This window comes from Ascaphus truei, chromosome 3 (assembly GCF_040206685.1).
Source record: "Ascaphus truei isolate aAscTru1 chromosome 3, aAscTru1.hap1, whole genome shotgun sequence".
Taxonomy (NCBI): Eukaryota; Metazoa; Chordata; class Amphibia; order Anura; family Ascaphidae; genus Ascaphus; species Ascaphus truei.
In genome coordinates, this window is record NC_134485.1 from 427,986,003 (window position 1) to 428,000,100 (window position 14,098).

The window sequence follows — 14,098 nt, forward strand, 5'->3', positions numbered from 1 at the left end:
CAGGAATATCCTGAAAACCTCACCTGTTGGTAGCTCTTGAGGACTGGAGGAGGCTACCCCTGTTCCAGACCCTGAAATATGTTTTTTTTGTCAATTCTTTATTTATAGTCCACTTTTTTTTAATAACATTTAACATACAAACAACAGTACAGCACAACCTAACACAAACAGTACAGCACAACCTAACACAAACAGTACAGCACAACCTAACACAAACAGTACAGCACAACTTAACACAAACAGTACAGCACAACTTAACACAAACAGTACAGCACAACCTAACACAAACAGTACAGCACAACCTAACACAAACAGTACAGCACAACTTAACACAAACAGTACAGCACAACTTAACACATATTAGAGTTTTTACACTTTTTCACTCTGCTGTCTGCCGTACTCAGACATATTATATAATAGCGTAATAAATACATGATATATTAGAGTACCGGGTATACAATAACACATTAACTGACAGCATTAATAATAATAAAAACAAAACACAAAACCAACAATCTGACAGAACTAAAAAATTATTGTAATTAAAAATAACATAAAAACTAGAAACAAGTCAAGCCCATAAATAGAAGTCCGGGTTACCTTATTATTATTATTATTATTATCACTCACTTTCCGATCCCCTCACACTGTTCTATTAGCAGTAAACTCTGAGCATGGAGCCCAAGGCGTTCATATTGTATCCTGGTGTCACTGATTATCTTTGATAGTTGTTCCATTTCCATGACCTCCCACACTCCCGACTCCCATTGTCCCACAGTGGGCACCTCCAGCTTTTCCCAGTTGGCAGTGATGGCCCATCTTGCTGCATTTAGCATGGGTATTAATAAAGATTTCCTAATTCTCTGCCCCTTGACTCCTTCTCTGTCAAAGACTCGGGTCTTTTGGGATTCTGATCGTGGTAATATTAAAAATCTGCTGTAATGTCATATCCCAAAACCGCTCTATTATCTTACACTCCCACCAGATATGAAGCATTGTCCCCACCTCCTCACAACCTCTCCAGCACTTATGGAAATACGGGTTTTGAGGGAGAGAGATGGAGCTCTTGGGACATTTTTGTTAAATGGGTCGCTCTCGCTCATTATTTGAAGCGAACGTGAGGCAGTAATAAGGTAACATGCCGTTAAGCCTGTGGGAACATAGTGTCCAATACTGGTATCGATAAGATGACGTTATCAAATTAACGGCGCTGATTGGATCTGGTCCTAAGTAGTTTACTTTCTCTGTTTTGAGACTCTAGTATATATTTGTAATTGGGACGTTTCTCCTTTTCTCTTTCCCTAGTACACACGTAACACAGGTTACACCATGTAGACTGGTGTAGGCTCTCCCTAAACAAGCGATTAAACTTTCTATATAGTAATCAGTACTTTAGTAATGAGCAGCTCTGTCCCAGCTTACCTAAATGCAGGCCCGAAAGCTAGACAGAAGCGACAGAGATCGGACACGCCAACATTTTAAGACTGTCCACCAAGCTTCACTAGGTAACAGCAGCACTCAACCAATATTTCTTAACAGCTGGAATGTCGGGTCACTTTGTTGATATCTTCACAATACAGAAGAAAAATGAAAAAGCGATTTGCTCACCTGAGAACTCCAAGTGGATGGGCACAGAGGAAGTTATAGAAGCAGATGTCTTGGTTACCAGTTACATTGACCACCTGATGGAGAGTGACAGTGTTACCTGAAAGAACTGACAGAACAGCCGTGTGTCCACCCACATCCTTAGTCTGCAGTCTGAATGCCTCAATTACTATTCCCACATACAGTAGATGTATATAGAGTAGTTTTCCCGTTAGTAGAGTCCTACAGCATGAGGAGCCCTCGTAGAAGGGAAGCTTTGTTGTTGAGATGTGGTCTACTCAACCCTCCTTAAGGTTTGAGCATTGGGCGTAAGACAGTGTTAGGTGTGGGACAGCCAACTGCACGTACTTGGAAATACTATTTGACCATACTGTACACCCCAGGATATCAGTAAATATGCCTATGAGATTATCTCCAGATCTTGGCGCTACCCCACTTCAATACACTCAGCTGGGTCATCTACCCTTGCGTCATCTGAGGCAGGATGTGAAACGAGGATGGAAATATATTAAAAGCATCCTCTGCCTCGTACTTCTCAGCCTGTTCTTCTGTATTATCAGCAGTATTTAAGGGAAAGCATCCCCCACTTCTACGTGTATTGCTCGAGAAGGACTATAAACACACAGACACCCCACTTTAGACATGACCAACGTCTTCACAAACATGAGAATGCACTAAGATCCCATGAGAATGGAGTACTGATTGTTATCCCCAAAACAGGAACTATCTGTGGTTCCTTGAGGATAGTGTGGACAAGGACACTTGCAAAAATAAAGAGGAGGGTGTAGCATAACCCAAGAAGATAAAGGGCCAGATTTACTAAGCCATGAGAGTCCATAAGACACCTGCCAGCATGGCTTACTACATATGGTCCTTTACAGAACGGTCTGTAAGTTCTCTTCCATTGCCAGAAGGTGTCTTATGGAGTAACACTGCCTAGTAAACATGGGCCTTCATGGTCCATTCACTTGAATGGGACCCTTGGGTGCCTTCCAGCATGGAACGGGTCTTGTGGAGAGGCATTTTTATTTTTTAGTAAGCGTGGCCCAAAATATGAATCCCTGCCGGCCCTACCAACTTTGAGTATTTGGTTTAATGAGGGCAGATGGGATACGTACGGTCTGGTAAGTGATAACCAACTGGATCACAGGCAGTGCGTAGAACACAGCAATGGTGATTATATTCCTGAGGAGGGAGAAAGAAGCAGAGCATTGGTATACAGTAAATGGGAAGTATTGGGGGGGGGGGGGGATTGCACAGCAGCGCTTGGACAATAAAACATCCATTGTTGGTGACAACTATTTTATTTCAGCACATTGACTGGTGGAGATGTCCCCAGCACATTGACGGGTGGAGATGTCCCCAGCACATTGACGGGTGGAGATGTCCCCAGCACATTGACTGGTGGAGATGTCTCCAGCACATTGACTGGTGGAGATGTCCCCAGCACATTGACTGGTGGAGATGTCCCCAGCACATTGACTGGTGGAGATGTCCCCAGCACATTGACGGGTGGAGATGTCCCTAGCACATTGACGGGTGGAGATGTCCCCAGCACATTGACGGGTGGAGATGTCCCCAGCACATTGACGGGTGGAGATGTCCCCAGTACATTGTAATATACTGCCATCCCTGAAAGCAAACATGTCACTCAAATGTTGCAAGAACAGATACATCAGGAGTGGCCAACTTGAGTCCTCAAGGGCCACCAACAGATCAGATTCGCAGGATATCCCTGCTTCAGCATAGGTGCTGCAGTAGAAGACCGAGCCACTGATGGACACACTTGGGCTGAAGCAGGGATATCCTGAAAACCTGACCTGTTGGTGCCCCTTGAGGACTGAAGTTGACTACCGCTGAGACACAGTGTAACTGGTCCCAATTGGCGCCGTGACTCAGGAAAAAGCTGCAAAGCGCACAAGGTTAGAAATGCGCAGTCACAACGTGTCTGCTCCGAAAACAGAAAGCGAGAGACTTCCCGCAAATCACCTCCTTCTTCTTCAAAAAGGACCCAATATATACAGTATTGGGAAAACCAATGGCCAATCGTAACAAAAAAAAAGAAATTAAAGTTATCTCCCAAATTCTAAACGCTACCAGATGCACCATCGCCAAAAACTGGAAACAACCGACTCCCCCATCCTTAAACCAAATCAATAACAAAATCTGGCACATAGTCTACATGGAAAAACTCACTGCCGACCTAACTGGTTCCACTTCCCAATTCTCAGAGACGTGGGCTCCTTGGTTTAGACATGCGGGTATATCCCCATATTTAGACTAGATTATTCGGAACAGAGTGATTTATGATTTATGATTTATGTTGTATTTAACCTGTTATTTAATATGTTACATGGTTTCAAATGCTGTCCCCTTCCCCCCTTCCCATACTCTCCTCCCCTCCTAATGCGCCATCAGACTATTTGCAATATTGTACCGTTGTATTGTTCCCCTCCTTTTTCCTTTTTGTACCCCTCTTACTTTTGGAAAAATGATTAATAAAAAAATCTAAGTAATAAAAAATTTAAAAAAGGAAGGAAGGGAGGGGTGCTGTGAGCTTGTAAATAAACGCAAGCAGTGGTCCTGCCCAGCGCCACCACCCACGGACCACGGACAACAGTCTGTTTTCAGGGTTTAGGAGCACTCACGTGGGAGCAGTCCTGCCACGGGTGCACACAGGATAAAGTGGCCACGAAGGAGGTTAAGGGAGAGGGATCCAATGGTCTTTCGGTGAAGAAAAAAGGTGTTGGTTAAATCGGGATCGATGTTTCGTCCCCTCCAACGTCAATCCGGCGTGAAGGAACACCTTTTCTCTTCACCACAGCCCGCTGGAGTGACTGGAACCTTCTTCCGTCACCGATGGTACTCTGTATTAGAGGCCGCCCTTCCGGTGACCATGGGAACCCAGGAGCACGCTTGGACATTCGACGGAAATGTTATGGTTGAGTGTGAATATGTGACGTGGGCTATTAGGAACGGGCGGAGACGCCATCACATGCTAGGAACATTTCATTCTTTTTTTGGTAAAGGGTGGACTGCAAGGAGACTAATAAAGGTTCAACAGCTGTGAGGTTTACCTCACAGTAAGTGACCATCAGGAGGTCTCCTGGACATATTGCCGCTGGGCTTATTGAAACGCACAGAATTTCTGGCTGTCTCGCCGCACATATTATTATACTGTAATTTAGCAGCGATAGAAAGTCCCGATTCCTATATCACTAAAGGTCAGAGGTGAGCTCTTCGTCCACCAGTAGTTGCAGTTAGCCGGGGCAGAGCCGGGCAAAAAAATAGCGGCGAGTGACTGGGGGTTTCTATCCATATTATTGCAGGCCAACGTCTCAACTGAGTTGTACAGTAAAATCCTGGGCTTGTTATTCCAATATGCGCTGGGCTGGGTGTCCTCGCCCTATAGCACAAGGTCCTGCTCTGCAATTGTTGGCTTAAATACAAGGGCCTTTTATTTCCGTTGTAGTTGCAAACCGCGCGGAAATTGCTTTCTTCCCCCAGAGCCGCGGAGTGAAAGTTTTGCTGCGGATAAGACCCGACGCGTCTGCTTTCTGTTCGTATACAACGTCGGGAGAAAATCGGATTTCATGGCGTTCAGGCCGTTTGACACCCGCGTTTGTAAGATGTTTCATTCGGTTTGTGCTTGGATAGGGACAGCTGGATATTGTCGTTATGAAGGGGACAGGCCCGACTATGTATCTGGGTTCTCTCTGGCTGCGAGACTTTGTATTGGACCAGCACGGCAGTTCTTTGTAGAGAATGACGCACAAGAGTGTTTAAGACACGAGAAAAAACGCTGTGTGTGCGTGTGTGTCTGTGTGTGTGTAGGAAAATTAACCAGCTGTATACAGGGGTAGCGATATATTCCAGGTAATTTACATTACACATGAATAGAAATCTGACCCTTTAGGATGCAAAGTAAAGTGACACGAGAAGGATCTAAAACAGGGCTGGCCAACTACAGTCCTCAACAGCCACAAAGAGGTCAGGGTTTCAGGATATCCCTGCTTCAGCACAAGTGGCTCAATTAGGAGCTCAGTCAGAATGACTGCACCCTCTGTGCTGAAGCTGGGATATCCTGAAAACCTGACCTGTTGATGGGCCTTGAGGACTGGAGCTGGCCCACCCCTGGTTGAAAACCTTTACAAATATATACCGCACATTATAAATGAACTACCGTTTTCGAGGTAAGAGGCCATGTTGGTGCAGGAGGACACTGTGAGAGGCATGTTGGTTCAGGAGGACGCTGTGAGAGGCCATGTTGGTGCAGGAGGATGCTGTGAGAGGCCATGTTGGTGCAGGAGGACGCTGTGAGAGACCATGTTGGTGCAGGAGGACGCTGTGAGAGGCCATGTTGGTGCAGGAGGATGCTGTGAGAGCCCATGTTGGTGCAGGAGGACGCTGTGAGAGGCCATGTTGGTGCAGGAGGACGCTGTGAGAGGCCATGTTGATGCAGGAGGACGCTTTGAGAGGCCATGTTGGTGCAGGAGGACGCTGTGAGAGGCCATGTTGGTGCAGGAGGACGCTGTGAGAGGCCATGTTGGTGCAGGAGGACGCTGTGAGAGGCCATGTTGGTGCAGGAGGACGCTGTGAGAGGCCATGTTGGTGCAGGAGGACGCTGTGAGAGGCCATGTTGGTGCAGGAGGACGCTGTGAGAGGCCATGTTGGTGCAGGAGGACGCTGTGAGAGGCCATGTTGGTGCAGGAGGACGCTGTGAGAAGCCATGTTGGTGCAGGAGGACGCTGTGAGAGGCCATGTTGGTGCAGGAGGACGCTGTGAGATGCCATGTTGGTGCAGGAGGACGCTGGGAGAGGCCATGTTGGTGCAGGAGGACGCTGTGAGAGGCCATGTTGGTGCAGGAGGACGCTGTGAGAGGCCATGTTGGTGCAGGACGATGCAGTGAGAGGCCATGTTGGTGCAGGAGGATGCTGTGAGAGGCCATGTTGGTGCAGGAGGATGCTGTGAGAGGCCATGTTGGTGCAGGAGGATGCTGTGAGAGGCCATGTTGGTGCAGGAGGATGCTGTGAGAGGCCATGTTGGTGCAGGAGGACGCTGTGAGAGGCCATGTTGGTGCAGGAGGACGCTGTGAGAGGCATGTTGGTTCAGGAGGACGCTGTGAGAGGCCATGTTGGTGCAGGAGGATGCTGTGAGAGGCCATGTTGGTGCAGGAGGACGCTGTGAGAGACCATGTTGGTGCAGGAGGACGCTGTGAGAGGCCATGTTGGTGCAGGAGGACGCTGTGAGAGGCCATGTTGGTGCAGGAGGATGCTGTGAGAGGCCATGTTGGTGCAGGAGGACGCTGTGAGAGGCCATGTTGGTGCAGGAGGACGCTGTGAGAGGCCATGTTGATGCAGGAGGACGCTTTGAGAGGCCATGTTGGTGCAGGAGGACGCTGTGAGAGGCCATGTTGGTGCAGGAGGATGCTGTGAGAGGCCATGTTGGTGCAGGAGGACGCTGTGAGAGGCCATGTTGGTGCAGGAGGACGCTGTGAGAGGCCATGTTGGTGCAGGAGGACGCTGTGAGAGGCCATGTTGGTGCAGGAGGACGCTGTGAGAGGCCATGTTGGTGCAGGAGGACGCTGTGAGAGGCCATGTTGGTGCAGGAGGACGCTGTGAGAGGCCATGTTGGTGCAGGAGGACGCTGTGAGAGGCCATGTTGGTGCAGGAGGACGCTGTGAGAAGCCATGTTGGTGCAGGAGGACGCTGTGAGAGGCCATGTTGGTGCAGGAGGACGCTGTGAGATGCCATGTTGGTGCAGGAGGACGCTGGGAGAGGCCATGTTGGTGCAGGAGGACGCTGTGAGAGGCCATGTTGGTGCAGGAGGACGCTGTGAGAGGCCATGTTGGTGCAGGACGATGCAGTGAGAGGCCATGTTGGTGCAGGAGGATGCTGTGAGAGGCCATGTTGGTGCAGGAGGATGCTGTGAGAGGCCATGTTGGTGCAGGAGGATGCTGTGAGAGGCCATGTTGGTGCAGGAGGACGCTGTGAGAGGCCATGTTGGTGCAGGAGGACGCTGTGAGAGGCCATGTTGGTGCAGGAGGATGCTGTGAGAGGCCATGTTGGTGCAGGAGGATGCTGTGAGAGGCCATGTTGGTGCAGGAGGACGCTGTGAGAGGCCATGTTGGTGCAGGAGGATGCTTTGAGAGGCCATGTTGGTGCAGGAGGACGCTGTAGGAGGTCATGTTTGTGCAGGAGGACGCTGTGAGAGGCCATGTTGGTGCAGGAGGACGCTGTGAGAGGCCATGTTGGTGCAGGAGGACGCTGTGAGAGGCCATGTTGGTGCAGGAGGACGCTGTGAGAGGCCATATTGGTGCAGGAGGACGCTGTGAGAGGCCATGTTGGTGCAGGAGGACGCTGTGAGAGGCCATGTTGGTGCAGGAGGATGCTGTGAGAGGCCATGTTGGTGCAGGAGGACGCTGTGAGAGGCCATGATGGTGCAGGAGGACGCTGTGAGAGGCCATGTTGGTGCAGGAGGACGCTGTGAGAGGCCATGTTGGTGCAGGAGGGTGCTGTGAAAGGCCATGTTGGTGCAGGAGGACACTGTGAGAGGCCATGTTGGTGCAGGAGGACGCTGTGAGAGGCCATGTTGGTGCAGGAGGACGCTGTGAGAGGCCATGTTGGTGCAGGAGGATGCTGTGAGAGGCCATGTTGGTGCAGGAGGACGCTGTGAGAGGCCATCTTGGTGCAGGAGGACTCTGTGAGAGGTCATGTTGGTGCAGGAGGACGCTGTGAGAGGCCATGTTGGTGCAGGAGGACGCTGTGAGAGGTCATGTTGTTGCAGGAGGACGCTGTGAGAGGCCATGTTGGTGCAGGAGGATGCTGTGAGAGGCCATGTTGGTGCAGGAGGACGCTGTGAGAGGCCATCTTGGTGCAGGAGGACTCTGTGAGAGGTCATGTTGGTGCAGGAGGACGCTGTGAGAGGCCATGTTGGTGCAGGAGGACTCTGTGAGAGGTCATGTTGGTGCAGGAGGACGCTGTGAGAGGCCATGTTGGTGCAGGAGGACGCTGTGAGAGGCCCTGTTGGTGCAGGAGGACGCTGTGAGAAGCCGGAGCGGTCTCCCTGTGTGACACGGGTACCGGGAGCGGGACTCTGCCAGTTTAATACTTACCAAAAGTAAATCTTGTATTTCTTGCTGACGATCCTGCGGTCTTTCACCGACAGGTCGGACACATATAAGAAGGTCTGTAATGTAGAGTTAGAGAAACCTTCAGTGGGTAAAGGGAGCCTGAGAAACACTGGAGGAGTGATTTGAGTCCCACGCCTTTTAAAACCTGGTCTCAGAATGTTGATTGGCAAAGGCTGAGAGGAACTTGCACAAAAGCAAATATAAAACGTATGTGTGGACATGTCCTACCCCTGCGGGCTCAGGCGCCAGTTACATAGTTACATAGTTACATATAGTTACATAGTTACATAGTAGATGAGGTTGAAAAAAGACGTACGTCCATCAAGTTCAACCTATGCTAAATGTAGACATCCAGTCATCTTGGATCTATGGCACTGAAAGGATCAGAAAGGCTGCAGTATATTGAGATTCCATGTATACATGCCAAGGCCGGCTTGATGGCGGTTCCATCGTGAATAAAGCCAAGTACAGCTGAACCCCGTTATAACGCGGTCCTTGGGGTCCACAGAATGAGACCGCGTTATTACTGGGATGGCGTACATTTTGCCGAATGAGGACTTGCCGGCATCTGCATTTCTCTCCTCTCTGTGGCTCTCTCCTCTCTGTGGCTCTCTCCTCTCCCTGCCATAGACTTTCGTGTGACATCACACCAATGCTGTGGTGTAGCAGGTAAAGAATTGGTCTAGCAAATGGAAGGGACCTGAGTTCGATTCCTGTTTGTGTATTATATAAAATGTACTCATGTTCAACTCCCACATGGTGTGTGGGTGTGTGGGTGTGTGGGTGTGTGGGTGTGTGGGTGTGTGGGTGTGTGGGTGTGTGGGTGTGTGTCCGTGTCTGTTAGCAATAAAGCATTGGAAAAAGAAAATGATGTTTTTAAATCGGGAGCCACGTTTAGACCGCGTTATATGTTTTAAAAAAAATCAGTTGTGTAGTATTAGATAATAGTGACTGTTTTTTTTTAAAATTCAACTCTAAATGCCATTTTTAATGAGTTTGAATATACTGCGCGTCCTGTGATTTCTATAGCAGGCTTTAGCACACTTCCCCAGCAGTGCAAGATCTTTGTAACACTTTCCTGTTTGTGATAAACTGTTGCCAATGTTCACAGCAGTTTGAGCTGCAAACTGTAACAATAGATAATGTTACCATAGTAATCGTAGTAATAACAGGATACATTGTAGCTGCTGAGTTTCACTGACTGAAGGATTGATTGAAACTGAAAGGCGCACATTTCGTTAGGCACACAATCAGGATTTTGACAGATTTATAACGGGCACCAAACGATTGCAATTACTTAGGTACGAATGTAGAATGATACATCGCCGCATGCTTTACATGTGGAAATAAGGGGTAAAAGAAGAGAAATAGGGACTGTGGTGTTGCTGCTTTAAGGATTGCACAGTAATATAATTCTGACACCAAAGGGCTGGATTCACTAAACGGCGGTTTAACGCGATGGTAACTGAAGTACCAACGTATTCACTAAAGCAAGAGGTACCCGGGAACACATCTGCGATACCTGGGAAATATGCAAATAATGACATTAAATATACATATTCCCTATGCAAATAATGACATTACATATACATATTCCCTATGCAAATAATGACATTAAATATACACATTCCCTGTGTAAATAATGACATTAGATATACATATTCCCTATGGAAATAATGACATTAAATATACATATTCCCTATGCAAATAATGTCATTAAATATACATATTCCCTATGTTGAACTTGATGGACGCATGTCTTTTTTCAATCTCATCCAATATGTAACTATGTAGCTATGTAACTATGTAGCTATGTAACTTTGTAAAATAATGACATTAAATACACACATTCCCTGTGTAAATAATGACATTTGATATACATATTCCCTATGGAAATAATGACATTAAATATACATATTCCCTATGCAAATAATTACATTACATATACATATTCCCTATGCAAATAATGACATTAAATATACACATTCCCTATGCAAATAATGACATTAAATATACATATTCCCTATGCAAATAATGACATTAAATATACATATTCCCTATGCAAATAATGACATTAAATATACATATTCCCTATGCAAATAATGACATTAAATATACATATTCCCTATGCAAATAATGTCATTAAATATACATATTCCCTGTGTTGAACTTGATGGACGCATGTCTTTTTTCAATCTCATCCAATATGTAACTATGTAGCTATGTAACTATGTAGCTATGTAACTATGTAGCTATGTAACTATGTAGCTATGTAACTTTGTAAAATAATGACATTAAATATACGTATTCCCTCGCTCCCAATGCTGCGTTACAGACAGATAACGCTGCGCGATCACAAAATAACATGGTTATTAACGCTGCATCAACCCCCGGGGAAATAACAGCCGCTCATGTTTCGATCCCGTCACTCGCCCTGAAGTAACGGACCGCCGTGTCCGGGCGACCTCTGCTCGCGTCGGCGTGGTTCTGGTACCTTAGTTCGGATGATGTTCTTATCGCTCCCCAGCTCCGGCATGGGGTCAAAGTCGCACTCTTCATCGACGGAGCTGTCCGAGTAAACGCGCGGCCGGGGGATGGGCGGGAGGGAGGACAATAGTTTGGGCGTCCCGGGGCTGGACTCATCTGTGTGAACGGGGTGAGAGGGTTACTAGAAGTGACCACAGGCCAGTAGGATGAAGAAGTCCGGTCACACCTAATAAGTGCGGTATTTAATACATTAACGCCGCAACAGCGGCAAATCCATGAACTACTCGGCAGCTACTTTTACACTACACTCTTTAAATAGCAAATAAAGACCCCACGTGTGAGCACGGTCACATGTATCAGGCAGGTCTGCCTTTCCCCATTATCTCTTTGCATACTGTGCTTCCACTGCAGCTAGGGATTCTGGGAAATTGCATGCAAACGAGCACACAGTGTCACCTTTTGCTTCATGTCCATTTTAACACGGGGCCCCTATAAGCGTATGCCTGCCGTATTACACAGCTTTTCAGCACAGCCTGGGTTACAGAAGTGCAGAGCCAGTAGCCCTGCTCACAGACAGCTCTTTTGACCTGTTGGGTCTCATCAGTGTGAGACTGGGTATATGTTGTAATGTGAAGTTGCGATAGGTTTCAGCCACACAAGATACAGAATAAGTTATGTTGAATAAATAAGTGGGAAAGTCCCTCCACCGTACAGAAAATAAAAGTATCACTCGGGAGCACATTCACGTCTCCGACAGCCCTGCCTTTCCCCATTATCTCTGAGCGTACAAGGCTTGCACTGCAGCCAGGGACTCTCGGTAATGACAAATGAGAAATCCTGAAGTAGAAACATAGGAGCATATTCTATAAACTTCGATAACCAACTCAGAGGATTTTGTGCTGTTCTCGCAAAATGGGGCAAGGCCGCTATTCAGAAAGCCTCGGTGAGTGGGGGTAACCGTGCGGGGAAATCAGAAAGCCTCGGTGAGTGGGATGGACCGTGCGGGGAAATCGGAAAGCCTCGGTGAGTGGGGTGGAACCGTGCGGGGAAATCGGAAAGCCTCGGTGAGTGGGGTGGAACCGTGCGGGGAAATCAGAAAGCCTCGGTGAGTGGGGGGAACCGTGCGGGGAAATCAGAAAGCCTCGGTGAGTGGGTGGAACCGCGTGGGGAAATCAGAAAACCTCGGTGAGTGGGGTGGAACCGCGTGGGGAAATCAGAAAGCCTCGGTGAGTGGGGGTAACTGTGCGGGGAAATCGGAAAGCCTCGGTGAGTGGGTGGAACCGTGCGGGGAAATCAGAAAGCCTCGGTGAGTGGGGGTAACCGTGCGGGGAAATCAGAAAGCCTCGGTGAGTGGGGGGAAACCGTGCGGGGAAATCGGAAAGCCTCGGTGAGTGGGGTGGAACCGTGCGGGGAAATCGGAAAGCCTCGGTGAGTGGGGTGGAACCGTGCGGGGAAATCAGAAAGCCTCGGTGAGTGGGTGGAACCGCGCGGGGAAATCAGAAAGCCTCGGTGAGTGGGGGTAACTGTTCGGGGAAATCAGAAAGCCTCGGTGAGTGGGGTGGAACCGTGTGGGGAAATCAGAAAGCCTCGGTGAGTGGGTGGAACCGCGCGGGGAAATCAGAAAGCCTCGGTGAGTGGGGGTAACTGTTCGGGGAAATCAGAAAGCCTCGGTGAGTGGGTTGGAACCGTGTGGGGAAATCAGAAAGCCTCGGTGAGTGGGGTGGAACCGTGCGGGGAAATCGGAAAGCCTCGGTGAGTGGGTGGGACCGCGCGGGGAAATCAGAAAGCCTCGGTGAGTGGGGGTAACTGTTCGGGGAAATCAGAAAGCCTCGTGAGTGGGGTGGAACCGTGTGGGGAAATCAGAAAGCCTTGGTGAGTGGGGTGGAACCGTGCGGGGAAATCGGAAAGCCTCGGTGAGTGGGGGGAACTGTGCTGGGAAATCAGAAAGCCTCGGTGAGAGGGAGTGGAACCATGCGGGGAAATCAGAAAGCCTCGGTGAGTGGGGTGGAACCGTGCGAGAAATCGGAAAGCCTCGGTGAGTGGGGTGGAACCGTGCGGGGAATTCAGAAAGCCTCGGTGAGTGGGTGGAACCGCGCGGGGAAATCAGAAAGCCTCGGTGAGTGGGGGTAACTGTTTGGGGAAATCAGAAAGCCTCGGTGAGTGGGGTGGAACCGTGCGGGGAAATCAGAAAGCCTCGGTGAGTGGGGTGGAACCGTGCAGGGAAATCAGAAAGCCTCGGTGAGTGGGGTGTAACCGTGCGGGGAAATCAGAAAGCCTCGGTGAGTGGGGGTGGAACTGTGCGGGGAAATCGGAAAGCCTCGCTGACTGGGGTGGAACCGTGCGGGGAAATCGGAAAGCCTCGGTGAGTGGGGTGGAACCGTGCGGGGAAATCAGAAAGCCTCGGTGAGTGGGGTGAAACCGTGCGGGGAAATCAGAAAGCCTCGGTGAGTGGGGTGGAACCGTGCGGGGAAATCGGAAAGCCTCGGTGAGTGGGGTGGAACCGTGCGGGGAAATCGGAAAGCCTCTGTGAGTGGGGGTAACCGTGTGGGGAAATCGGAAAGCCTCGGTGAGTGGGGTGGAACCGTGCAGGGAAATCGGAAAGCCTCGGTGAGAGGGGTGGAACCGTGCGGGAAAATCGGAAAGCCTCGATGAGTGGGGGTAACCGTGCGGGGAAATCGGAAAGCCTCGGTGAGTGGGGTGGAACTGTGCGGGGAAATCGGAAAGCCTCTGTGAGTGGGGTGGAACCGTGCGGGGAAATCGAAAAGCCTCGGTGAGTGGTGTGGAACCGTGCGGGGAAATCAGAAAGCCTCGGTGAGTGGGGGGAAACCGTGCGGGGAAATCGGAAAGCCTCGGTGAGTGGGGTGGAACCGTGCG

At 49.3% G+C, this 14,098-nt stretch overlaps 1 protein-coding gene across 3 annotated transcripts in view; it reads right to left on the minus strand.

Annotated features, from left to right (window-relative positions):
* Nucleotides 1-14,098, minus strand: part of SIDT1 (SID1 transmembrane family member 1) — a 119,459-nt gene that overhangs the window by 28,703 nt on the left and 76,658 nt on the right. For all 3 annotated transcript variants that reach the window (XM_075592854.1, XM_075592856.1, XM_075592855.1), the window contains 4 exons: nt 11,232-11,380; nt 8,720-8,793; nt 2,724-2,790; nt 1,609-1,682 (listed from right to left, as the gene is read on the minus strand). In XM_075592854.1, the coding sequence (XP_075448969.1) occupies nt 1,609-1,682; nt 2,724-2,790; nt 8,720-8,793; nt 11,232-11,380 (364 nt within the window). The remainder of the gene's footprint in view (nt 1-1,608; nt 1,683-2,723; nt 2,791-8,719; nt 8,794-11,231; nt 11,381-14,098) is intronic.